Source organism: Thrips palmi, unplaced genomic scaffold (assembly GCF_012932325.1).
Source record: "Thrips palmi isolate BJ-2018 unplaced genomic scaffold, TpBJ-2018v1 HiC_scaffold_17, whole genome shotgun sequence".
Taxonomy (NCBI): Eukaryota; Metazoa; Arthropoda; class Insecta; order Thysanoptera; family Thripidae; genus Thrips; species Thrips palmi.
The window spans coordinates 4,097,100-4,122,789 of record NW_023144626.1 but is presented as its reverse complement, the minus strand read 5'-3'; the positions used below and the strand labels follow the sequence as shown (position 1 = coordinate 4,122,789).

General features: G+C 59.8%; 2 protein-coding genes across 2 annotated transcripts; both read left to right on the top strand.

The window, feature by feature from the left end:
- Nucleotides 1-1,656: 1,656 nt before the first annotated feature.
- Nucleotides 1,657-16,165, top strand: LOC117643482 (aquaporin-like). The gene is made up of 6 exons (XM_034382407.1): nucleotides 1,657-1,846; nucleotides 8,704-8,897; nucleotides 10,042-10,185; nucleotides 11,684-11,938; nucleotides 13,537-13,617; nucleotides 14,752-16,165. The coding sequence occupies exons 2-6, from the start codon at nucleotides 8,727-8,729 to the stop codon at nucleotides 14,935-14,937; spliced, it is 837 nt and encodes a 278-aa protein (XP_034238298.1). The 5' UTR covers nucleotides 1,657-1,846; nucleotides 8,704-8,726; the 3' UTR covers nucleotides 14,938-16,165.
- Nucleotides 16,166-17,834: 1,669 nt separating this feature from the next.
- LOC117643484 (aquaporin AQPAe.a-like) lies at nucleotides 17,835-25,378 on the top strand. The gene is made up of 7 exons (XM_034382408.1): nucleotides 17,835-17,999; nucleotides 23,406-23,614; nucleotides 23,700-23,843; nucleotides 23,961-24,084; nucleotides 24,161-24,270; nucleotides 24,353-24,433; nucleotides 24,525-25,378. The coding sequence occupies exons 1-7, from the start codon at nucleotides 17,972-17,974 to the stop codon at nucleotides 24,615-24,617; spliced, it is 789 nt and encodes a 262-aa protein (XP_034238299.1). The 5' UTR covers nucleotides 17,835-17,971; the 3' UTR covers nucleotides 24,618-25,378.
- Nucleotides 25,379-25,690: the final 312 nt, after the last annotated feature.

The following is a 25,690-nucleotide window of genomic DNA, read 5'->3' as shown; positions in this document are numbered from 1 at the left end:
TTTTTGTAACGTAATATCTGCGTTTCAAAGAAAATAATCTCAAAAAGACATCGAAGGCCACGGAGGTCCGAAAGGACAAGGTCAAAGTTGTTGATCACGCGAAACCCGCCAGTTTTATTACATTTTTGCTGTCATAATCGGGATTCACGTCACACACTCCTAGTTTGCCGAATGGTATCTCCCGCTCGATCAATATACGAATATCAGTTCGCAGCTCCGTTTGTGGGGATTATTTTTTGCTGTCTTTGCTCTCGCCAAGAGCCATGGCTTCTCTTCGTTAAATTATTCCGAGGTGCATTGGAGCTCACATCAGAAGACACGTTCGACACTACACCGCCAAGAGACAAACAGAACGGTCGACTGGATCCATCTCTTTGAGCGGCCAAACAGTTGCGCTGAAGTGCTCTTTTTGTTACTGTTTTTTCGCTCGTTTTGCGTCGCAGTACCAAAATAATTCCAACAGTGCCCCTTGCTAAACAAGGCCCGAAACAAGAGGAACATATCGCCACCATATGGACACGCCACGCGTCCGCGCCGATCACCCAGACAGGCAGGATAAACAGGTTGTCTGTGTGCTCACGGAGCGTCGCGCGTCGCGCAGCGTAAACACGCAGGTCGTGGACAAGCAGTGCCTGGCCTGCCTGGCCCTGAGGGCGGGCCTGCCCGGGCTCCCAGCCGCCTTCTTTCGGATGCGCATCCATCTGGTCGCCAGGCTCGAGGGCGCGAGACACCCGAAGTGTTATCGCGACACTGACAAAAATAGCCTTGCTGGAAGAAGAAAAGAAATTTACTCGACATTTTGAATAGAGTCCCTTTAAAAAGCCGCTGGAGCAGCAAACCGTCCGTGAGTCGCAGACAAAATCTCTGTTTTTGAACTACTCTAATTTTGTGTGTGAGGCACGGAAGGGAGTTTCCCTCTCTCTCCACGGATTGACGAGGGGTAGACGTGGGCAACCTGCCACATAAACACGGCCAAATTGCGACGAGACGCCGACCCGACGAGGCGGCGGCTTGAACTTGGGCCGCGGCGGGCCGGGCCTCACTAGCGAGTCAGTCACTATCTGCCCACCATATCTCCGCGGCACGGCGGGGCGCTCTCGGGCATCCTAGTTGGTGGGTGGTGATTGCGTTTTGTAATTCACGCGCCAGTCGAAAACCCAGTGTGGCATCGCGCGGCATATAAACCGATTAAATTATAAAGTGTCCGTGTGAGAATGACGGCGAAGGCCGCAAGCCGCGAACGAACGCCGTGAGCGCCAAATCCAAGGCCCGCCTGCTTCCCTAGGTGCTAAGTGGCTGCGTGCGGCTCGGTGCGGGCACACCGCACACCCCGAGCACCCCGTGCACCCTGTACCTGGCAGGGATCCAAGAGCCGAGCGCGGCGCCGACGACGGCGGCCTCTGACGGCGCGCTCCGTGCTCACGGCTGACGTGACGCCCACCGCCACCGCCAGCAGCACGGCGACGACGACAAGGACGCAGAGTGTGTCAGTGTGTTGCCGAGTGAGACAGTCGCCCGGTGTGGCGCTACTCGCTATCAGTTTAGATTTTGCCTATTTGTCTTATCGTGCCGCGCGCGTCGTGTCGCTGTCTGTCTCTCTCTCTCTCTCTCTCTCTCGCTGCCATCGCGCACCTCCTCGACGTCTAGGAAGGGGGGGCAGACCACGGCCCGCCGTCGCCCGGCCCGGCGCAGCCCGTTCACACCGCGGTCGAGACAGAGACAGTCCGGGCACGGCAGCACGGCAGCAAGGCACGCCGGCCAGTGGGCAGCAGCAGTAGCAACGCGGGCAACGCGCCTCCGAGTCGCCAGCCACCGCCGGAGCGCAGCACAACTGGATAACGCATTGGTACGCCTGCCTCCACCCTGCGTCTTTGCCGCGCACACCGTTCGATTTCGCACCGCGGTTGGGCGTTGTCGCGTTCGGCGCCAGTCCCTTCGTCAGGCTCGCTCGGCGGGAGGACTGTGTTCGCCGTGTCAAAAACGCGGCGATAAAATGGACTGGCACCCCTGCAGATCATTATGCTGCTGACATTCGGGTAGCAATGAAAGCGGGAAAGCCCGGCGGGGCGTCGGAGCGAGCCGCGTTGGCTCGGACGGCGACGCGGCGCTGCCGGGCGCCGCAGCACTGTGACAGCGACAAGGTTACACTAGCGGTACGAGAGAGACAAGGGCGATTCTAATGCGCATGGAAAGTTTTATCCGGAGCCGACTTTGAGGAACGCGCGGTAAATTCAAACTGGCTATGTGCGGCGGGCGCGGCGGGCAAGAGGGTGCCCCCCGCACACATGCCGTGCCGTGCCGGTGGCTGCTCAGAACGCCTCCGGCACTTCTCGGCGCCCGCCGCCCTCCACGTGGTCGCCGTGGCAACGGGTCGCGTGCTTGGCGCGCTTGGGGGAGGGGAGGGGGTTATAGTTTTAGTGGTCGGTGAGGGGGATGACGGCGCTTATAGGTGTGGTCGGCTAAACACCGCCCCGGGCCTGCCCAGGCCGGCACGCAAATTGCCGAAGCTCGCCGGGGGCAGCCCGGCCTGCGTCGCTCTGTCTCTCTCGCACCTGTACGGAGAGCCCCATGTGAGCGAGAGAGACAGAGCGACGAAACGCTTGGCGGAGGCTGCAGGTGCGAGCGGTGCGAGCTGAGCCGTCCGCCCCTGGGCCCTGCCCTGTCTGTCTCGCTCAAAGATGTCTCTCTGGCGGTATTCGAACCCGCAGCCTCTCGGTGTGGACGCTTTTCTTTCTCTCATGCAATTTAGACAATCCGAGTCGGGCGATACTCTGCGTACGCCCAGCCCCTCACCCCGCCTCCCCGTAATCCAATTCACGAAGTTGTTCCCGCCAAGTCGACGCGTGAAGGTCAGTGTTTCGACCGCTCGGTGAAGCGCCATCCGGGAGTCCCCTCGAAGTTGGCGCTTCCTAGGAGTCTTCACCATTTGTCCCAGCCTGAGCCGCCGCTATACTTGTCATACCTGTTTGATTGAGCGTCGCGCTGCAGTGTGAATCTTGTGCAATTAAAGCGATTGGCGGCGTGGGCCGCCCAGTCGCTCTGTCTCTCTCGCACCGCTACGGCGCGCCCCGCGAGTGGGACGGAGAGAGAGGCGCCCGGCGCGGCGGGGGGGCGTGGCCTCTCAGTGAGTACAGGTGCAAGGCTTGCAGTGGAGTGGAGGCGCGGCCACAGCCGAAGTGCACCGCGTGGAAACTCCGCGACACGCCTCGACGAGGCGATGCACTCCGTGATGAAGGAGGCCGGCGGCGATAGGTGCACCGCGACGCGCCGCCACCGCCACACCCGAAAAAAAATACAATTTTTTAAAAATTTCCTCGTTTTTAATCCGCCTCCAACGCACGGAGGGACATTATCTGGACTTGGAGAAAGGCGAAGAGCAACGCGGAAGTCACGGCGAGCGCGTCGATCACCGACTCTAGTGTGTTTGTTTGGCAAACAAGAAGGACGCAGTGGCTGCGGGTGGGAACGCCGTATTGGCCGCATGAATGTGATCACGCTGGGAAGGATTGTGTGTCAGTGGGAGCGCCGGTCTGTCTGTCTGTCTGTCTGTCTGTCTGTATGTCTGTCTGTCTGTCCGTCCGTCTGTGCGGCGTTAATCTGCCCCTGCCCACATGCCAACACGCTGGCTGTTGTCTGAGGACCGTACGCGTCGCTATCCTCGCCGGTGCACCGCCGCACAGTCCTCCGCGCCGATCGAGGACGAAAGACAGAAAGAGGGGGAAAAGAAAGGATAAGAAACTTGGAGACCTGAGCCGCGGCGGCCGATCAGAAATTTAAAGCGTGCCGGCTCAGAGGTGTCTCATTATCAACGTCCCCAAAGGACTGGGACTGAATCAACCGTGGCAAAGAGCTCCGGTACAGTGTGAGTGTGTGTGCGTGCGCTGTGTGTAAGAGAGATAGCACATTGTCTGATTGCGTGCCTGTGTGTGAGTGTGTGTGCACAGCGCACACCCTTTACCGTTGCGACACCGCCCGGCTCTCACTTATCGAATTGAACGGTTTGCTGCCTATCGACACAACACGCACACAGAGGAGCGTCACGTCTATTTTCGGTGCGGAATTAGCAGTGTGTTTGTGTCGGGAGCCTCATTGGCTCGCGTCGCGACCCGCGACCGGTTGCAGCGTTTTCTGCACCGCTCTGCACGGTCGCACACATCAAGGCACCGCCGCCTCGTTCAAGGCTGTGCTGACGTCCGCCCGTCGCACAGTGGGCCAGAAGACCGAGACCGGTGGAGGCGGTCAAAGGCCCGGACGCGTCTTGAGCTCCAGAGTCGCTGAATGGGACTCGAACCGAACGTGTGACCCCATCAACGGATTGCTCTCCGAACGAGGAATCCATTGGTGGGGTCACACGTTGAATCGTCCATCATCCCCTGCGGCCTGCAGCTTACCGCCGCCGGCTGGAAACTGCACTGCAAAGGCAGTACCTGGAATTCACAGGCGGCCACGTTGAAATTGCCATTTTTTTCAGGGCGAGTCTGGGCATTCCAGGTACTGCCTTTGCCGCGTGAAAGCGGTCAGTTGGACGCGCCCGGGCAGCAGGCACGCCGCCAGCACCTGTGCTTGACGGGTCTGCCTACCTGCAGGGGGCCCTCAGGCTGGAGCAGTGGGGCAGCGCGTTCTGCGTCACGGGTTGACGCGCTGCGTGCGTCCCACACTGTAAAACGCGACCGGTACTCAGCTGGCTCGGACACACGCCCCCCCCCCCCCCCCTGCCCCGCCGGCTCGGGCTTTGCATTTAAAGAAAGCCGCGAGGAAGGCGGCGGGCTGATTGCCACTGTCTCTCTCGCACTCGCGGGGTGAGGGGCGCCAGACAGAGAGAGACGAGGCGCTTCGCCGACTTGGCGGTGCCGGACGGACAGCCGGGCCCGGCTGACTTTGATTATAACTTTGCGGCCCTCGGCCTCATAAAGGCGAAGAGCCTAAACGCTAATGGAATCAGGCAAAAGTTGCTCGCGGCTCGTCATCACCACCTCGGCGCTCGCGGAGTCCTCTCCTCCTCGCGGCGTCCGAATAAATAAATATAAGCCCCGAATTACCGGCCAGGTAGTGGCACCACTGCGATTCGGCCGCTCGGCCGCTCGGCCCTCGAGGACGATTACCGGCAAAGCATGCGCCCGCTCTGCGCTGTCTCTCTCGCGCCGCCCCGGGGCGCGCCGTGAGTGCGAGAGAGACAGCGCGACGGCTGAATGGACGTGCGTTATCGGACGCGGACCTCTCGTCCGCCCGGCCGGCCGGTGCGTCCGGACGAGCCAATCACACCGCTCCAATTGGAGGCGCCGGCGGCAGGGCGGACACACTCGCACACTGCTCTAGTTGTTGCGCGCGCCTTTTTTAAATGTATAATCTCATTCTTGAAAAGTTGACTCCTAATTCACGGCGGACAACGCGGCAGACGGGCACAACGACTCCGGCGGTGCCGTCCCCTGACGTCCCGGCGTGCCGGCCTGGCGTCCCCCCGGACTCGACCTGACGGCTCGCGCTGTGCGACGCTGTGCTGTGTGTCAACAGAATTAACTGAAATTCTCGCGCCGGGCCGCCGTCACCGGCGAGGACCCGGTCTGGCGGCCCGGGAGAGGCGAGCCGGCCGAGCAAAGTTTTCTGTTTTCCCCGCGGACCGGCCGGCCAGCCAGCGAGCCAGCCTGCAGACTGATTCCGAGCGTCTTTCGTCGCTCTGTCTCACTCGCGCTGATAGCTCGTCCCCTGCAGGTGCGAGAGAGACAGAGCGACGAAAGCGACTCGAACAGTGGCGCCCCGCACGCTGCCATTACCTTGCTGCATGTACTAACGGACCTACCCGGTGGCGGCGACAAATAGTATGGTAATGGCGGTCGCGTGCACGCGCTTTTTCTAGTGTGCGTCCCCGGTGCCCCCGACGGCGGCGTGGAAGAAAACCCGTGGAAAAGACGAAGACGCGTGGGCGGCGTGGGCCGAGGACCGGAGGGACGTGTTCACGACGGACGATAAGGTCGCTATCGGGTGAAAGGGGGAGGGGGGGGGCACGCACGCGAGCGGCAGCGCCATGGCGGTCCGAATTGAATGCGGCACACGCGACGCGAGTCTATCGCGGCGACGATGTGTTGCGTTTTAATAACTTTATCCATGAGGCCGAGAGGCCGAGAGAGCCGCACCAATCATCGGGGCCGTGGGCCGTGGCGGCGGCAGGCAGCCGATACCCACACCTGTTGTGAGCCAGCCTAATTAACCTGCTGATAATCGGATATCTTCCGCCGTGCCTGCACTGGTGGCCACCGATGCGGTAAATATTTGCGTCCCCGGCAACGGCGTTGCGCTCGGCGGGAAGAAAACACGGCGTGTACAGCTCCCTGTGCTATCGCGTCGTCAAACTTCCAAAAAGTTTTCATTTTTTATTTTTCGATTCCCCGGTCGGGGTGTCGACATTTTGGCAGCGGTCACGCCCCGTATCAGGCCCGGCCAGTCCCCCCGACCCGCGCGGCGACGCGGCCACACCGATAAATAGGAAAGAAGACCATCCCCGCGATGAGAAATAAACAAGTCGAAGGTGGAGGCTGCGACATCAAAGCGGGGCGGCAGGGCGGCGCGCCGGCGGCCCGCGCCCTCAAAGCAGTGCCCCGCGATGGAGTCCAGCCGACAGCCGCGCGCCGCGTCCCCCGAACAGGGCTCCGGCAGGCCGCCGTCGCCGACCCTCGCCGCCGTCCTGGGCGAGCTCGTGGAGGCCGCCGCCGTGGGGATGGCCACGGCCTCGGCCACGGCCGCTGCCTCGTCCACCGCACCGGCCACCGCCGAAGGTGTCGAAGTGCACGACGAGGCCCCGAAGGCGACGAGTGAGTAGTCTCGTGAAGCCGAGTTTTCGGCCCCTGCGTCGCTCCACTGTGCAAGGCTGGTTTCCCTCCACCGGCAGCCCGTCGCGAGGTCAGAGGGTCGCCTGCTTGGCGGGCTGCAGCAGGTGCAGTCGGTTGTGCGTCATCCCTCCGCGCTGGCTGGGGCTGGGATAGGCCGTCCTACGCCGGCCCTCCGCTTAAACCGCCTTTAGAGCCGGGTTGGCAGGGCACAGGGCACGCAATCTACAGGAGCCAGTTCCAGGACTCCAGCTGGAACGGACAGGCCAGAGCGTCTGGAGTCCGGAGTCTGGAGCCAGCGGCCGAGGCCGTCCGTACCGTGCCGTGGGCAGGGCAGGCGGGGCTGGCGGGGCTGGCGGGGCTGGCGGGGCTGGCGGGGCTGGCGGGGCTGGCGGGGCTGGCGGGGGCCGGCCCCGTCGGCGCGGCGTCACCTCACGAAATGCAGTTACTTGGAACCCATCTAACTTGGCGGCCGTCCTTTGACCCTAATAAGGACGCGGCCCGCTTCGGGTGCTCCGGGTGCTTCCCACCCCCTCCCCCACCCCCACCCCACTCATGCACTCGCCCGTCTCACCCTCCCGTCGGCCCGTCGGGATGTTGCGCTTGCGGTCGCCTTGCCTTGAAGGTGCGTCGGCCGCGGATCCAGTTTTGAGCCCCTGGCTGAGAGCGCGCGCAGGGTGCTCAGGGTGAGGGTGGCCGCCCTCCGGCCTTCTGGCCCAGTGCGCGGCGGGCGTCACGTTTCGGCCGCGGCCAGGTCGGCCAGGTCGGCCAGGTCGGCGAGCGGGGGCGCGGCGAACAAGACCGGCCGCAAATCCAGGGCCGCTCAAATCCGGCTCAAAGTTGCTGAACGCCACCTGCCTGACGACGCTGACGACCTCGCCGCCCGGTTGAGTATTCCGGACGCGCGGCGCTGCGGCGCTGCGGGGGCGGCCGTGCCACTTTTATATTTCGCGAGGAACAACACGAGACTGCGGAAGGCCCGGGAGGACCGGAAGGGGCGTCCAGGATCTAGTTTGGCGACGCCATCTCCCCGAACATCCGCACACTCGGTACTTCGGCGTGCCGACGGCGTGCCGACGGCCAGGCCGCCCCCAGCCTCCAGCCTCACTGCAGCACGGCGGCACAGGCAGCACGCCCTGCACCCAACGTACAGGCAAGCGTGTTGGACCAATATCCGGCGCACTATTGGGCAATTTCCGTAGCCAGAGAATCGCGTGGGTGTAGGCGCGGCGTGGCGTGGCAGGGCAGGGCGTCTGCGAGAAGCGCATCCCCGACAGCACTCTCGCTCACACTCACACTCACTCACTCACACAGACGTGCTGCTCCTGGTAGGGCGGCGTCAAACACGGCCCCAAAGGCGAGGGCGTTTAGAAACGCTCCAGCAGCGCTGCAACGCCACAGCGCTACCGACGGGCCTGCCGTACCGTACCGCCAGCCCCGCAGGCCCCGCATCCGCATCGAGCTACCGACCCAAGGGCGGCCGGTCCGTGTCGGGTACCAATAAAGGGCGCGACAAAGGGCAGCGGGAATCCTCCGCCTCTGCAGACTGATTCCGAGAGTCGTTTTCGTCGCTCTTTCTCTCTCGCATTCGTGGAGCGTTCCATGTGGGTGCGAGAGAGACAGAGCGACGAAAACGACTCTCCGAATCCAGTTTGCTTTTGTCACAGCACTGCTGACCTGCTGCAGACTGATTCCTCGTTTTCGTCGCTCTGTCTCTCTCGCACCTGTACGAGACACCCCCACGAGTGCGGCAGAGACAGTGCGACGAAAACGACTCTCGGAATCAGACCGACGACGTGATTTCTGGCCGCCACCCGGGATGAGGGCGCAGCTCCACTGCTGTTTACTTTCGCTTGACTGGGACGTGCTTCTGGTGTTGCAGGGAAGGACAGCCTGCTGGCCGGGATGGACCCCTCCGTCAAGAAGCTGGTGGCGTCCGCCGTGGCCGAGGCCGCGGGGCTGGGCATGATCTGCCTGTTCGGCTGCATGGGCACGCTGAGCGGGCCGCTGGGCGGCGGGCTCCCCCACATCCAGGTCGCCTTCACCTTCGGCCTGGTCGTCATGGTGGCCATCGCGGTGAGTACAACCGTCGCGACGAACGACACTTTTTGCGCTCCGTCAACAATGTCAGCACGGTGCAAGCACTCGCCAAGGCGCGACGTATACAGTGTGTCACTGCACCCGCAGTACTGCACACTGCCAAAATAAATAAATAAAAAATTGGCCAAAGAAAAAATTACGCGATCGGTTGTAGCTGAGTAAACTGTGGGGTACAACTGACGTACCTAAATTTAGGTGCACTTTTTGACAGTGCAGTGCCCAGACAGCCAGCTGGTTTCTGTAGAAGCAGAAAGCCCTGATTCCGCAGAGTGTTGTTTCACTTGGGATGGTTATCACCGCGTCGCCGTCGCGTCGTTGTGGTTCCTTTTCTTCCGCGGAATGGAACTGCCGATCGGCCGCGCCGCTGGGCTGCTGGCGTCAAAAGAAAGTCGCGCCGCCCACAGTGTGCCGCCATGGCACCGCCAGGCACCGCCTGCTCGTTGTTTTGCGAGGCACCAGGGTCGCGGCGCCGCATCAGTGTTTCCATTACTCGACGCAAATATTGAATTGTGCCGCGCGGCGCCTCGCCGGGGCCGTCCTGGGGGAGAGAGTGAGTGAGAGGGCGAAAGAGGAAGAGGAGAGAGAGAGAGAGAGAGAGAGAGAGAGACAGAGAGACAGAGAGAGACAGAGAGAGAGAGGAATACGCCTCCGAGAGGCTCCAGCCGTTAGGGGCGTATGAATTATTACTTACATGTGTCGATCGTGAACATGGCTGCTTTGTAGAGGAGTAAAGACCCCGTCTTGTAGACGTTTCATAACTTTGAAATATATTTGATTCCATGCTCTATGTGCCAACGTGTAGAAGGGTCTGAGTACCTTTTCTTTGTTTCTCATAAACTTCCTAATTTCTTTTAACTTTGAAAATCGTTTTCGGGGCGGTGTATCCGAGGACTTCAGCCAGTCCCCGATCTGCGGATTAGCGTGATAAAGCCATCTCTATGCGCGTGGCTTGGCGTGGCTCGGCGTGGCGGGCCGGCCGGTCCGCCACTTCACCAAGAGCGGGGCCTTGGAGCACGGCGAGCACGGCGAGCAAAGGGCCTTGATCAGCGCGCTATTCGCAGATGTACTTTTTAAAGGAACGGTGCGTATTTTTATGAGTTTTTCTCCCTCTCTTTTTCAGTGTTTCGCACACATCAGTGGCGCCCACTTCAACCCCGCCGTCACCCTCATGGCCCTCATCATGAAGCTGATCGACGTCAAGACCGCCATCGTGTACTTCATCTCGCAGTGCATCGGCGGCGCGCTCGGCTTCGGACTGCTCAAGGTGCGAACGCGAAACGAACAAGGGGAATTCTTGAGGCAAAGATGAACTCTGTTTTTCTTTTGTAAGCATCCAAGATTTTGCTTTGGCATCCCAGCCTGACACCAGTGGCTCCACGAATGATCAACCTGTCGTCGTTGGGGCACTGTAGTCATTAGCTCTGCGTGCGCGTAGGAAGCTAGCCGACAGCGCGCCGCGCGGGTAGGCAAGCCACCGGGCACCGCGCCGCCGCGCCGCCCCGCCGCCGTCGAGTCGGGTACTGATTGGAAATTCAGACGAGCAGGAAGCTGTGGCGGCGTGGCGCGGCGCGGCGGCGCGGAGGCGGAGGTGAAGGCGGGGCGCAAAGTGGAATCCAAGATGCCGGGAGAAAGGGACGCGGCCGACGGGAAGGCCCCGCGCGATATCCGCAAAGGGTTCCGAGAGGAGGGGAAGGGGCGGGAGGTCAAGAATGCCGTGAATTTGATTAAATTGTCATAGGATCTACGGGTGGAGCGGGCGAGGTGTGCGATTGGGGGCGGCCGTCACCAGGCGGCGCCCCGCCTCGCCTCACCCCGCCGCGCCCCGCCCTGCCACGCCCCGTCCATGTAGGCAAACGGTTGGTCGATCACTAGTTCGTCAGCGGGACGCCACGGCCGCCCACTGCCGCGCCGCCACTCTGGCCGTCCCCAACGGAATCGCTAATTCCACGCGACAGGTGTTCCCTGCACAAACCGCGTTCCCAGCATCCCCGTGGCGGGGCGGCGGCGCCGGGGAGCGACAGAGAGAAAGAGATAGAGCGAGGCGGGGTAAGCGTATGTTGATAAAGGTCGATGGATCGGTGAAAATGGCTGTGTCAACTGTGGGCTCGTGTTTGGCGTAGGGCCTGCGTGCCCGGCCCGGCCCGGGCGCCGCGCTGGGCGTAGCGGCGTAGCGCACTACGGCGAGGTACTGGCGCTGTGTGGCCGTGAGGCTGTGTCCACCCCGCCGTTAGCCGCCGCTCGGTCCTCGGCACACACCGCGCACCGCCGGACTCGAGGGTCGTTTTCGTCGCTCTGTCTCTGTCGCGCTCACGGGGCGTCCCGTATATAGGTGCGTGAGAAACAGAGCGACCAAAGTGACTCTCGGAATCAGTCTGCCGGACCGCGCGGACCTCCTTAGCCGCGTCGTCTTATTTTCTCAAGCGAGCCGGCCGTGGCGCCCGGTGCGTAGGCAGCCCAACCGACACGTGGACGCCAGAGCCCTCGCCAGGGACAGCGGAGCGCCTGCAGCGCGCCGGGTAGGCAGTCCCGTCGAGCAGGCGTGTGTGGCGGTCCAGCATGGTGCTATTCGCAGGCGCTAGGTGAGCGGGGCGGGGTTGGGGAAGACTACTCTCTGCACGACGCTCGAAGGGTAGCTCGGACCAGCACCTAGATGCTTTTCTTCGGAACTTCCTCTTTTATTTTGGACAGCTTTCGGGGAGCATTGTCATTTTTTAACCACCGCTGCTTGCTGCTTGCCACTGACACATGTGACCCTGTTGCAGGCGCTGACCCCGACGCCGCTCATGTACTGGGGCCGTGAGCTGGCCGCCAACGCCACCGCGGCCGCCGCGCCCGGGCCGTGCTGCACCGTGCCGCACGCCGAGCTGCACGCGTCGCAGGCCGTGCTGGGCGAGTTCGTGGGCACCGCCGCGCTGCTCATCCTGTGCTGCTCTGTCTGGGACCCCCGCAACGCCGCCAACACGGACGGCATCCCCATCAAGTTCGGCCTCCTCATCGCCGCCGTCGCCATGTGCATGGTGAGTCGCCGCCGTCGCCGTCACGGGTTCGAGTCCCGCCGCGCCTCGGTAACTTTTCCCCCCTCAGCCCTTTCCCGTCCTTCTTTGACACACACGTCGATGTAAGAGGCTTAGGTCCTGCGGGGAAGGTAGCGATGTCACCGCCTCCCCCCGTCCCCCAACCCCATGTCCCCCTTGTCGCTTTTGTTGGCGCTTTGAACCCGGCCGGAATCCCCTCTGGTGTCGGATGCGCCACCACCGCGGTGATATCGGGGACGTGTGGCCCTCGCCGTGGAGGTCGTGGAGGCCGTGGAGGCCATCGTCTGGCCGCCGTGTTTGGCGTCCCCTCCACGCCGTGGTAACCACACAGCGCCACACTGTCGCGTTCAAACACGTGGCGGGCGCGGTTTTTTTCGAGCACCGCCCAACCGCGTTCGGCGGGGCCTCAGTGCGAGAGAGGCAGCGCGGCGCAAACGCCTCTCGGAAGCAGTCTGCTGCAAGGATGCAAGGCTGCAAGGAGGTGGCGGACGCGGACAAAGGCGGTGGCGGTGCGGGGGTAATGGGCCGACGTGGCGCCCTCCCCCCCCTCCCCGTCCCCTCCACTTGCATCCTCATTTGCACGCCTCACAGAGCGGTCAATTGCATCCCATCCACTAACGGGGAAAAATTAAGGGTCCGGACGGCAATCCGTCCACAGCAGCAGGCTTTGAGAATGGCACCCCGCGCTCGCCCCGCGCTCGCCCCACTCGGGATGGGGTGGGGTGGAATATATTACGTGCATGCTGGCTGGCTGGCTGGCTGGCTGGCTGGGTCCCCGAGATTCTTTTGGTCGTTTTCTAAAAGCCCGGGAGTCCCCCCTCCCCCTCCCTTCCCCGCTCGCGGCCCAGCGCGGCGATAATATCGTCCTTGGGGCAGCGCGGCGGGCGCGGCGGGCGCGGCGGGCGGCGCGCTTAATGAAATATCTGTTTTAATGGAGGACTTGAGACTAGCTTACGGCTAATCGCAAAGTGGGCCGAAGACCGGAGGGGCGGGCCGGCGGGCCGGACAGAGGGTCGCTGGGTCAGTCGGCCGTTGGAGACAAAGACAGAGGCAGAGACAGGCCCGCCCACCACCGCGCGCCAGCCCGCGGGGCAGATCCGCGCCCGACTACAGCATGAGCCGTTTTCATCGCTCTGCCTCCCTCGCACTCACGGGGCGTTGTTGTGGGTGCGAGAGAGGCAGAGCGACGAAAACGACTCTCGGAATCAGTGTGCTGGTTCAATCTCGGCGGCGCGTCAATGCCGATTGGCGTGTTTGTCTTCCGAAAGCAGAACCAGGCAGTGTCTCCCTCCGCGTGCCCCGCGTGTGTGCACTGTGCAGTGTAGTGTTCCAGCACCGACTCCGTGTTTGAGTTATTTATTGTCGGGAACACATCGCGGTGGCGCGGTGGCGCGGGGTCGCGCGGTTCGGCCAGGCACCGACAGAGGGCGCCTGCGACCAGACCGGGCGCCGCGGGGTATACGCAGGGTGTACGCCCCAGCGCGAGGGGTATCGCCGAACCGTCCCGGCCCCGCCTCGACAATGTAGTTCGACCCACTGACCTTGCGCAGACGTACTCACACTGTTTATTTGTGCTGCAGGGTCCCTACACCGGAGCCAGCCTCAACCCTGCGCGCACGCTCGCCCCCGCACTGTGGGAGGGCACCTGGACACTCCACTGGGTAAGTCTTGGACGGGCCCGCATGAGCGCGCAGAACGGGTCCATCTATTTCCTTCTAGCCGCGCAAGCCGCGCAAGCCGGGGGCGCTTCAGTCTGTTATTGATGACATGTGCACCATTGCCAGTCATCGTGTGCCGACTGCCTCCGCAGGGCGCCGTCTCTCTCGCACTCGAGGGGCGGCCCGCGGGGGTGCGAGAGAGACAGCGCGGGTAAACGCTCAATCACTGCCGAGACGTACTACGTGCGCGTCGCCGGCCGGCCCCAGAAGGCTGCTTCCGAACAAGTGGTCTGTCTCTCTCAAGGGGAAATAACTCTGAATTTCGGTGTACAAATGAATGAATTTCGTGAATTTCATTGAATTTCTTGAAATTCAGTGAATTTTTTGAATTTTATTGAATTTCTATGAATTACTTTGAATTTTTTGAATGAATTTTTGCGAATTTTGCTGAATTTAAATGAATTTCTAAGAAAAACTTTGAATTTTTTAAATTTCAAAGAATTTTCGAATTTTGGTGAATTTTAAGAATTTTCGTGAATTTCAATGAATTTTTGTGAACTTTAATTAATTTTGGTGAATTTTAAAGAAATTTGGTGAAGTTTTTGCAATATTTCAGTGAAATTTTAATGAATTTTTTTGAATTTTAATGAATTTTTTTGAATTTTTTTGAATTTTAATTCAAGTGTACATTTTTTTCTGAAGTTATTTCCCCTTGGTCTCTCTCGCACCCTCGAGTGCGAGAGAGACGGAGCGACGAAAGCACGGTTCGGAGTCGGGATTCGCCGTAGTGACCTGTTTGTTTTGGCCGCGGTGCTCCCTGCCTCCCTGCCTCGCTGCCTCACTGCCTCGCGGAACGCCAATGGGTCCAATTGAGCCAATACGACAGGACTGGACAACCTTGTTGACACGCCGCGTCGCCCCGACGCCACGGCCCGGCAGGGCTTTGTTCTGCCACCGGCCCCGCCGATCGAACGGCACACGAAACCCTTGCTCGCAATGTCGGTTGGCACCCCTAGGATGGCACTTCCCTGCCTGGCGTAGCAGTGCTGCCACCTGCAAGGGAAGTGCCATCCTAGGGGTGCCAACTGCGCCGCGCTCATCCCGGCCCGCATTAACCTCTCTCCCCGCTGCCCACAGGTGTACTGGGTGGGCCCGCTGAGCGCGGCCGTGGTGCTGGGCTACGGCTGGCCGCTGCTGTTCTCCCCCGAGCCCGAGCCGATCGTCAAGGACCACGCCGACGTGCCCCTGACGGTGGTGTCCAGCGACGGCAAGAAGAGGCACTCCCGGCTGGCCGACGAGGACGACGAGAAGTCCGGCTACTAGTTGGCCAGGCCGGGGCCGCCGGGCCGCCGGGTCGGGCCGCAGGGTCGCCGTCAAAGTCGCCGCTTGGCTCCTCCCTGCGGACTCACTCACCGGGGCGACGGGGGCGACGGCCTCCACGTTTAAGACCCGACGGCGGCGGCTCGATGGCCAGACCCGCTCGGCGGGGCTGCGCGGGCTGCGCCAGCAGGCTGACTCCGAACGGTGCTGACTCGCCCTGTCTCTCTCGCACTCCCACGCGACGCGCCGCGAGTGCGAGAGAGACGCAGCGACAAAGGCACTGTCCGCAGCCAGCCCGCTGGCTGCGCCGCACGCCCTGATCTGGAGAGGGCGTCTACCTCAAATATTTGTGCGCGGCGCGGCTGAGTCGGTCCGGACCAGACCATTCCATTCCATTCCCTCCCCGAGGACGGGGAGTCAAGCAGCAGTCGTTACTGCTCGGATGCAAACCTAGTACAAACAACTGCGCGTTACTCAGTACCCGGCTCGCTGGCCGAACTGAGGTTCTGCGTCAAAACAACGTAAATTCTAATGATGCGTGAAATTTTAAAAGATGCCTTTATTTTTCGGTGGGATTCTTGCCGGTGGTCCTTCGGGACCCGCATTTTATTTAAGTGGCTGTCGATCGATCGATTGTAGAGGACTGATGAATTTTAATTGGTGCGATGCGATTTCGTTGGGATGTTTCGAGTAGCGTCTACCTATTCTGGAGAATGCATTTCCTGTTCATTTGTCTGTGTGTATATACTCTTGCAATAATTAATTTAAAAGTATTAGTAGTAATGAACTGTATAATTAAGTTTTGTAAAATATTATTTTCCTTCCCATTATTATTGATGTCTTGTCAGCCTTTACAGGCACTCTAACTTAACTGAATCTGTGGAATAGTCCTACGCACTGATAAGAGACCATTCGTTTTTAGAATATGTCGATATTTTTTGCCTGGAGAGAGACTCAATGATACCATTTTACTGTCAAGTTGCTCTCTGTGAGAGAAGCAAGTGACCAATAAATGCCTTTCAATTTGTTGGAGAAGTGCTTCTTTCAGAAGGGGCCTGCTTCTAGCAAACGTGTTCAACTCAAGAGACCAAATATGTACATAAAATTGTCATTGTTGATGTGATTGTAAATAGAGAGCACTATGTGTAAATGCACTTGTATTTTTTTTTAAATGGCCACTTTGCCAAAAGAGTGGCACGAATAAAAAGTTATGTTGGTGCTTGAGTATAAATTTGATTTTCGTCTCGTTCCCCGCTTTTTCCTCATCATCTACTTCATTGACAGCATGTCCAAAATGAAACAGTTTCCCACAACCACTGCCCTCTACACTGACACAGAAAATGTCCAAAATGAAAGCGTTTTCCGCGACCACTGCTCTCTCTACACTGCGAGAAAAGAAAATGCCAAAACGAAACTGTTTTCCGCGACCACTGCCCCCATCGACTCTGCCTGGACAACTCGGCCTATTCGTGGCGAGCGCTCTGCTCCGCTCCGCTTCCCTCCAATTGCCTGCATCCTCTTGGAGGCTTGACCGCGACGCCGCGCCGCCGCGACCCGTCGACGCGCGGCCCGCTGAGGTGACGTCTGGCGACGCTTCGCTGTCTTAACCAAATTGTTTTTGACACTTTCCCACTCGCGTCGTAAGGCCAGCACGTCCGATTGAGAAGAGACGGTTTTTCCGAGCGCAGAAACACCGACAAACCCAGCGCGTGCGTGTCATTCGACTGGACAGATGACCAAAATAAAGAAGAAAATGTAGCTAACTTGAAGTGGATTTTCCGACTCGGAAGCGTGTCCCTTGACTTCCGCGTGGCCTTTGCAAGAAAGCGTAGCGTGCTCCACACCCACAACTTGGGCGAGGAGCGTCGTGCCTGCACATAAGCAGCCAGGCCAAACTAATAACCACACTGCACGAAATTTTTGTTTTAAATCAAATTTCTCTTTGAGTTGACGCCAAGGTCGCGGAAGATCGATGGGTTAGGGCACGCCCTTCATCAGGGAGGCACCCCGTCAGGCCGGCCCTAAGGGCGGGCGGGCAGGGCGGCGGCAGGGTCACGGGGGAAGGGAGGGCGGGGGGAGGGCGCGGTCGTGGGCGTGTTCCAATGAGGGAACGGCTCCGTCGGGAGGAGGCCGGCCGGCCCGGTCGCCCTGGTCATTGGTCAATGGGGTCATGTGCATGGCCAGGCCGAGCCGGCGCTGCTGTGCGAACGGGAGACGTATTGCTGTCGGGGAGGAAGCCGCCGGCAGACGGATCGGACCGGGCATCGGGCATCGGGGCCCGGCTGGGCTGGGCCGCCCTGCTGGTTTGACCCACGACACTTCATTAGTAGCCAGATTGAACATCGAGTGCAGCATGACGAGCCCTGGGCACCCAGTGTAGACGAATGAAGGCCCCGCCAGTGGCAGCAAGCCCCCATTTTCAGGAGCGAGCCTAGTACGGAAAAAGAAATATCGAAAAAATGGGGAAAGTTGGTGTCTGGTACGCATTTTCAACGGACTTACATGGGGTTCAAGACAGTCCAAATGGTCGGGTCGGGTTGGCTGGTTTGGCTTTCCCGGGTCTCAACTTTCTTCCTTCCCGATTGATTTTTTTTTTAAATTTATTTCACGAGGATTATCTCACGTTGATGGTGGCGCGACGACCACGGGCACGGCCACGCCGGCGGCATGCACACATGGAGCCAGGCAATCACTCGCGGATTACCGTGACCCGTGTTACTGGCCGAGTACGGCCACCGCCCGCCCCTCCCTCTCGCCCCCGCGGGCCGCCCCGAGTGGGTGCGAGGGAGACGGGCCGACGGGGCCCCCGCTGCCCCTGCCGGCGGGGCGAGGGAGGCGGGCGTGGCCGTCGGTGGCGATGGCCGGCGACATGGGGAGCCCTCGCGGGACGCGGCGACGGCGACGCGCTCAGTCGCCTTGCAGCGAGTCTTGAGTGTGCCAAGCCGCCAGGCCCACTGTTGGCTGACCCGCGCGCCGCCGTCGTAGCGCCGTCGCAGTTCCGCGAGAGCAAGGACCAGAGGGGAACCGAACCACCGCCATGGAGAAGTCCGAGTCCGGGATGGAGAGTGAGTTTCAGAACGCCTGCCTCAGGTTTTCGGGGGGGAAAGAAAGAAGAAAATTTTCAAAATAGCGGCCTTTTTGCGCTCTTCGAGCTTGTATTGTTGGGGAAGGCATTGTTGTTGGGCCGACCTCCAGTACTGCCACACAGTCACTGTCGACGTGCTGAAGATGAGCGCCGGGCTTTTCAATTTTTTTGGCAGTACAAAAATCGTCAAAAACACAGGGCGGCCTAGGTGTGCCAACCCCACCCTCTCCCAATTTTCAAAACTCTGCGCGTTTTGTTCATTTTTTTGTGTGCCATTTTTATTTAAATTTAAAAACTGGCAACGGTGCAAATAAAGACAAGCGGTCGTCCGCATCAGTCCATTGATCTGTGACGATGCCAACGACAGTAACTTGGCGGGTACAGTGGCAGCCAGTGGCCCCCACCACCTACCCAGTCAACAAAACATAGTCCCGTGGACGTCCGAGGGACGTCCGGCCGGGACTACCCGGACCTCCCGGTCGGACGTCCGAGGGGACCTCCGGATGGCAAAGAAAACGCGTCCCCTGGAGGTCCGAGGGACGTCCGAACCGGACGTCCCGGGTGGACGTTCCGCGGACGTCCGCCGCAGACGTCCGTAGGGACTATCCCGGCGGACGTCCCTCGGACCACCGAGGGACGTCCCATGTTCAGCGTTAAAAATTTTGGTTAAAAATTTGAACGCAAGTGTGTTAGCTTGACCTCAATTTGCCACTCCCGACCGTCCTTACCCTTCACCTTTCCCTTCGGACGATGAAAACTCGTTGCACTTGGGGAGAGTCGAACCTCCGACCTTCAGGTTGTGAAGCAGCGCACTTATCCACTGTGCCATGCCGCTCCCATGCGTCATGGTGTGCAGTGTCTCGACTACATGATACGTCGCGTCCACCGTAGCGATGTCCCCGGCGGACGTCCTGGGGAGGTCCCAGGGAGGTCCCGCGCGGACCATGCCCGGGACCATATGCACGTCTCGTTTCACCCAGTGAGACATGACTTTGGACTTTTCCTTCAAAGTGTTGTCATCTCATCGAAGGGCCATGTCCGAACAGTATGTACCTGGGACGTCCTCAAGGAACATCCTCCGGGACTAGCCCGCTAGGACCAGCTTGGGACCACTGGCAGTCGGGCGTGTTGCCTATGCGCCAGGGGCCATGTCCCAATAGGACGTCCCTGGGACGTCCGCAAAGGATATCCGCCGGGATTAGCCCGGCGGGACAGGCCTCGGACCACTGGTACATCGGCGTTTTGCCCAAGCAACGCGGGGCCATGTCCCAAAAGGACGTCCTTGGGACGACCCAGGGACGTCGGCCGGATCTAGCCCTTCGCAACCTTTCACGGGTCCCGATGGGACGTCCGCCGGACCTATGGAGGACGTCTGCTGTCGGCTGGACCCGTCGGTTGCACCGGCCGGGTGGTCCGAGCGGACGTCCCTGGGAGGTACATGAGGGACATCCCCAGGGGACCATGCAGGGACCACTACAGGGATAGTCCGAACATGGTCCGTCCCGGACCGGGACTATGTTTTGTTGACTGGGTACCACACTGTACTACTCTTATTTTGACCCTGCAACTTGGTTGGCGGCCGCGCGCCTCACTTAACGTGTTGCACCTGGGAAGCTAAGCGTTTCGCTGTCTCCCCCGAGACCAGAACTCTCTGTGATGCAAACAGCAGCATCAGTTCGATTCAGCAGCCCATCGATGTATCGTTGTTTAGACGGGCGGCGACGGGAAAATTAGCTGGCTGGCCCGAGTTCAACATTCGACACGTCGCAAGGGGTGGTCCAGCTAGCAGGCCGCCCCCGCACAGTGGGGAGGCGGTCAAAGTTCCGGGCGGGTTTTGAGCTCCAGAGTCGCTAAATCGGACTCAAACCGGACGTGTGACCCCACCAATGGATTGCTCTCCGAACGAGAAATCCATTGGTGGGGTCACACGTTCTATTCGAGTCCTGTTTAGCGACTCTGGAGCTGGAAACGCGTCTTGGCCGCCTGCGCCGGTCCACCGGTCCACTGCGCCCCATGTCGTTGGCGAGATCCGCCGTGCAATCGTGCAGTCCGCAATCTCGGCGGAAGTGATTCCGATTTGTCCTCTTTGAGTGGCGCGCAAGACCGGCAGCTTATCGCCGTCTCCGTGTTTGCTGCTCCGCTGCTGTTTGCCCGGTTTTATCGAAAATGGAATGGGCGAAGCGAGAGCGGACGCCTTGCCTCATCTGGCCGGCCTAGGCCAATCGGCGCGTCTTCGCCGCACAGGAAGTGGCCGTCGTTAGAACGTCCGGGGAAATGGCAAGCCGGCGAGCCGCTCGACAGGCTGACGGCGTGTCGCCGAATGGACTTGACCTGACCCCGCCGGGCCGGCGGCAGACTCATTCCGAGAGTCGTCTTCGTCGCTCTGCCTCTCTCTTTCGAGTGTGAGAGAGAAGGTCTGCAGGCCGTCATCTCCGCCTCGTGGTGGACACACCGGGCTATCTCTTCGTCGCGGCCCTTCGCCCCGCCTCGCCCTTCGGCGCCGTCACGGCCTCGGCGGCGTCCGCGTGGTCCGAACTCTGACCCGGCCGAGAAGGCCAAGGTTTAGGCCAACCGGCCCCGGCCGGCCCGGCGACGCGAGGGACACGGCGAATTTGCGGCTCTTCGACGCGACACTGAAAGGGGGAAACAATATCCACTGCACCAGTGCGCGACTTGATCGGTGCGGATTTGGCTCGACGTTGCCGCCATCGCAGCAACCGTCTTTTCCCCGCCGGGAAGACGTCGCAACGTGCGTTCCTAGTGCACCCTGCCTGTTCGACTCGCGTTGTCGTTGAATTATTCGAGTGGTCGCCTCCACTGCCGCGTGCCGCGTTCCCACATACATTACCCCGGCCGCACCGACACGGCCACACAGACTGACTCCGAGAGGCGTTTTCGTCGCTCTGTCTCTCTCGCTCCTACACTGGACGCCCCATGAGTGCGAGAGAGACAGAGTGACGCAGACGACTCCCGGAATCAGTCTGCTGGTATGGCAGCGACTCCTAGCGAACGAACAATGAACGAAACCACACCACTTTGCCGTCGCGGCGCCCGCTAAATGGAAAATGGAAAATGCACTTTTCCGCGAGCTGGTTTTTCGCAGCGTTTTGTGCCCTCGAAATGGTAGATCGTCGCCATGGCGGGGGTCAGCCTGAGGAACACGAAGCACCAGAAGACGGCGCTACAAAAGTGTCTCGCAGTGTGGTGTCGACTTGATGGGTGTCTACAGTGTCGCGTACGGTCACCCTCCCCCACCGCCAAGTCCACGCACCGGACTTCGTCCTAGTCTGTCTCTGTCACCCAGTGCGGTCTTCCCTGTGAGTGCGAGAGGGCCGGTGGCGGCCGGTGGCCAGCCATACCGACGCCTCGCCTTCCTGCCCACATTCCTGCCTACTGATTGGACACCATGCTTGCGAACACGAGTACGCTAATTCAGCAACGGGGTGACGGTGAACGCCGATCAAGCTGTCCGCGATTTTCTCAACCTCTCATACAGTTTTTCCCGTCTCAAAACGGCGATAACGTAGATAATATTGACCTTGCGACGTTTTCCTTCACTCTCGTTTTCTTCTCCCGAAAATTATCCTAAGCATATGGTAATGCGCCCTCATTTAGGCCGTCCGCTGCTTGAACTCGCTTTGCGAACGTCCTCCCTCGGAAGATCTCGGAAGATCTAGGTTCCCCAAAGCAAGCCGCGAGGGTCGAGGTGGGGGCGGCGCGCGCCGGCGTGTCGTGCTCGCCCGCTCCAAGAAGAAGTAAGTCAGCAAGTTGTATCGGGCAGGTCGGCGCGCTCGGCTCGGACCGCACGGGTGGAACAGGGTAACTCCCTGGCGTTCGCTTTCGAGTTAGGGCGAGCCCTCGCGCCCCGCCCCAGAGTCGCCGGGCCGATCCTTGCCAAGCCGGCAAGCCGCAGCCAGCGTCCCGCCCCGTCCCGCCCCCTCTACATCCTGCGGACTGCGACTGTAGGGTGTAGGGCACGGCGCCGCTCTGGCCGCTCTATATTTGCGGCGGGCACGGCACGGCGCGCCCCGGCAGTCCTTCTCCCTCCGAGGCGGGCCCGCCGCGTGGGTGCGAAGGAGACGGAGAGAGAGCGTCTCGCAAACGCCTCGCAGGATGAGTCCGCCGTTTGTTTACTTCGCCCATTAATAAAGCCGTTTCTAAATGAATTGGCGCGCGGCCGGGTGGATGGAGCCGGTCGGTAATTGAACTCTGGGACGGTCCACTCTAGAAATTAGCATCCCCCACTTTATTTTATCATTTTCATTTTTCGACCCAAAGAAGCGGCCAAGAGGTCGCGACTTCCTCGGTCCGACCTCGGGTCCCCCCGCCTGCCCGAGCCGTCAACCCTGCCTACACTTTCTCAGAATACACACCGCCAGTGGGGCGGGTACTCGTCCGCCCAGCTGCGGACTGCCCCTTAAAATAATAATAAAAATAAATAAATACGCGAGGGAAGTACCACAATAAACCACGCTCCGCAGAGCAAAAATATGCGGCAGGCGACTTTTTTCAGGGGCGTCGACACTGGGAGACGCGGTCTATTCATAGGCGCGATTGTACGCGGGACCACGCTGCCGGTGTTCCCAGGACAAGCAGACAAGCGGACAGACAGGCAGACAGACAGACAGACAGACAGACAGACAGACAGACAAGCGGACAGACAGGCAGACAGACAGACAGATGGCGACGTTGACGTGCGGCGTCGCGATGGTCGTGTAGTGCGGTGCCGCGAACAGCCGGGGCGCAGGGCGTGGTCGCAAAAGTTCGCGTGCCACCACCAAACTACCTCCAAACTACCACACTACCAAACGAGGGGTTGACCAAGGCTGCTCTTGGTGCTGACGGTCTAATGGGGGCGGCAGCGTTTTGGCCCTCATCATGACCGCAAAACACCTGCTGAATAGGCACTGCTCACGTTGGCGAATGAATTGAAGCACTTTAAGTTAAAACAGTGTTACTGCAGGCTGATTCGTCGCCCTGTCTCTCTCGCACTCCTGAGACATTCCGCAGGGGTGCGAGAGAGACAGAGCGCCGCCCCCGGCGCAGGCCGCGCGGACCGACTCCCACTCCCCGCCGACGCGCCGACGCGTCACTACAAGCATGCCGCGACACTGTATCGCGAGGAGGCGTGTCGCGGCGCGTAAGCAGGACAGATGATTGCGATTGTAACTTGTTTTAAAGGCTGTTACTGGAATAGGTCCTCGGCGAGGCGTCCGCCCCTCGGCCCCGCGGCCCGCATCGTGGCGCGCTACTTGGAGTGCAAGTGGAGCAATGGAGGCGGGGCCCTTGGCGGGGCCCGGCGGGGTTCAAATTGAATAGCAGCAGCCTCTGGATTGGCCGCAATGTCCACGCTAACGTTTTCGACTCCTCTGCGACTTGTCCCCAGGATTCAAGCGGGAGCTGATCGGCACGGAGTTCAAGGACATGAACGCCGAGAAGTGGAGGGCCATCGTGCGCCGCGCCCTGGGCGAGCTCTTCGCCACCGCCACGCTCGTCTTCATCGGCTGCATGGGGCTGGTCGGCGGGCTGTCCAAGACTCCGGACCACTTCGCCGTCGCCTTCAACTTCGGCATCGCCGTCATGGCGGGACTCATTGTAAGTTGGCTCGGCAGTGTCGGCCGACCTGACGACGAGATCACGAAGACGCACTTGACTACCACGGGCTCGCTTGTTTCCGCAGACCTTCAGCCACGTCTCCGGCGCCCACATGAACCCCGGGCTTTCCCTCACGGCCATGATCCTGGGCAAGCTGTCGCTGCCCATGTGGTTCATCTACTCCGTGTTCCAGTGCCTCGGCGCCGTCCTGGGCTACGTCATCCTCATGGTGAGCGCGGTGGTCCTCGCGTTGCCCCCGCCTGCTTATCGGCTGCGGCGACCATGATGGACTCATTATCAGTTCATCGTCCTGTTGGCATCACTCTGGAGCAACTTGTTCTTGCAGGGCATCACGCCGTCCAAGCACTTCGTGACCAACCCCGACAAGCCGATGCCCAACCTGTGCTGCAACGTGCCCAACCCCCTGCTGCCCATGAGCCAGGCGTTCTGGTCCGAGTTCGTCTTCTCGGGTGAGCGCACTTTTCGGCGAGCCTGTTGCGTGCTGAGATCGACTGTCGAAATAACGCTCTCGTTGCCTTTGCCCAGCTCTGCTCAGCCTGCTGGCCTGCGCCGTGTGGGACAGGAGGAACCTGGACAAGCACGACTCCGTCTCCCTCCGCTTCGGCCTCGGCGTCTTCGCCATCGCCTATGGCGGAGTAAGTGTCATGGAACCAGGGAAGTCCAATCGCCGCCCTGCAGTGTATCCATATCTAAACGTCAAAATTTCTTATCGCCCAGGTCCAGTACTCCGGCTGCAGTATGAACCCTGCCCGTACCTTCGGCCCTGCCCTGGTCTGGAACTACTGGGACAACCACTGGGTACGTACGACTTCACTGCGCTGCCATTGGCACTGACTCTACCATGCGCAGTTCCCCGCAGTCAAAATGATGCCATCCGTCTTTGTTACAGCTTTACTGGGTGGCTCCCCTCCTCGCCAACATCGTGGTCGCCACGTTCTACAGACTGGTGTTCCCGGAGCCCAAGCCCGCGCCCGTGGAGTAACCGACTTTCCTCAAGACAAATAGAGTTCTTCGTGATTCATCATACAGATGCACTATACTGTGATAAGAGTACAACGCAGCCGCGCTGCCCTATCAAATTTCGAATATCGTGAAAAAAAAAAGTTTTCCCAGTACATCCCTAATTGAAAAAATGTTTTACTTTGCGTGATTGTGTTTTTCGAAAAACATTTACAAGCTTTGAAATACTTCTATTTTCTTAATGTGAACTTTATAATCAAGCGCTCTCTGATGGAGTCACCCTATACCTGCCACCATTGCGGTATAATTTTAATTGTTGTAATTTTTAATTAGCTGTCACCAAAGCCTTAATGTGGAGCATGGACGTACATTTACTGTTCAGTGGGCTGGATCCTCTCTGATGGAGTGGCCATGTTGTCGGGAGCGGTTTCTTAGGTTTCTGTTCACAAACGGCTGCCTCGAGCCGCCAGCGCGACGCAGCGTAGAATGTTAAGTCATACGTGCAACTCTGAAAAAAAAAAGAGTTTTGTGTCTGTAAAGCGTGAAGTCGGCATCGGCATGGTGGTAGCCGTGTTTGTGTGGTTTCTCCTGATAGCTTTTCTGCTTATTTTTTTTAGCACTGCTTCAAGAGAAAAGCTCTCCTTACATAAAATACGGACAATTTAAAATACAAGACTGAACTGTGTTGTGCATCAAGGCGATCAATTACATTTTATTGTGTACCTTGTAGAAGCAAATTATGTATATCAAATAACTCGTGAAATAAACTATTGCACAACCAAACCGCGTATCCTTTGCCTTTGGGACTCGGCTACATATGAGAGTATTACGCGTGGAACAGTGGCAGAAAGACATCAGTATAAATACACTTGTTGTTTCTCTCTAAACAAAGCCGAAAAGCGCGGAAGCGCCTACACCACGTAGGCAACCCAACCGGCAGCGTGGAGGGCAGGCCGACGACACCTTGGGGGTTACGCGCGCCCAAACCTACCCAAACCCAAACCCAAACCCAAACAAAACCAAAACAAACACCACCACAGCCACAGTTGGCGCCTTCGCGCCCGACCCGCGCGCTAGAGAGCCTCGAGTCGAGAC

Excerpts from the sequence above, each read along its gene's own strand:
- LOC117643482 (XM_034382407.1), top strand. The coding sequence starts at position 8,727 with ATGGACCCCTCCGTCAAGAAGCTGGTGGCGTCCGCCGTGGCCGAGGCC. Across the intron at positions 8,898-10,041 it reads TCGTCATGGTGGCCATCGCG|TGTTTCGCACACATCAGTGG; the intron begins GTGAGTACAACC and ends TCTCTTTTTCAG. Across the intron at positions 13,618-14,751 it reads GCACCTGGACACTCCACTGG|GTGTACTGGGTGGGCCCGCT; the intron begins GTAAGTCTTGGA and ends CGCTGCCCACAG.
- LOC117643484 (XM_034382408.1), top strand. The coding sequence starts at position 17,972 with ATGGAGAAGTCCGAGTCCGGGATGGAGA. Across the intron at positions 23,615-23,699 it reads CCGTCATGGCGGGACTCATT|ACCTTCAGCCACGTCTCCGG; the intron begins GTAAGTTGGCTC and ends TTGTTTCCGCAG. Across the intron at positions 24,085-24,160 it reads GTCCGAGTTCGTCTTCTCGG|CTCTGCTCAGCCTGCTGGCC; the intron begins GTGAGCGCACTT and ends GCCTTTGCCCAG.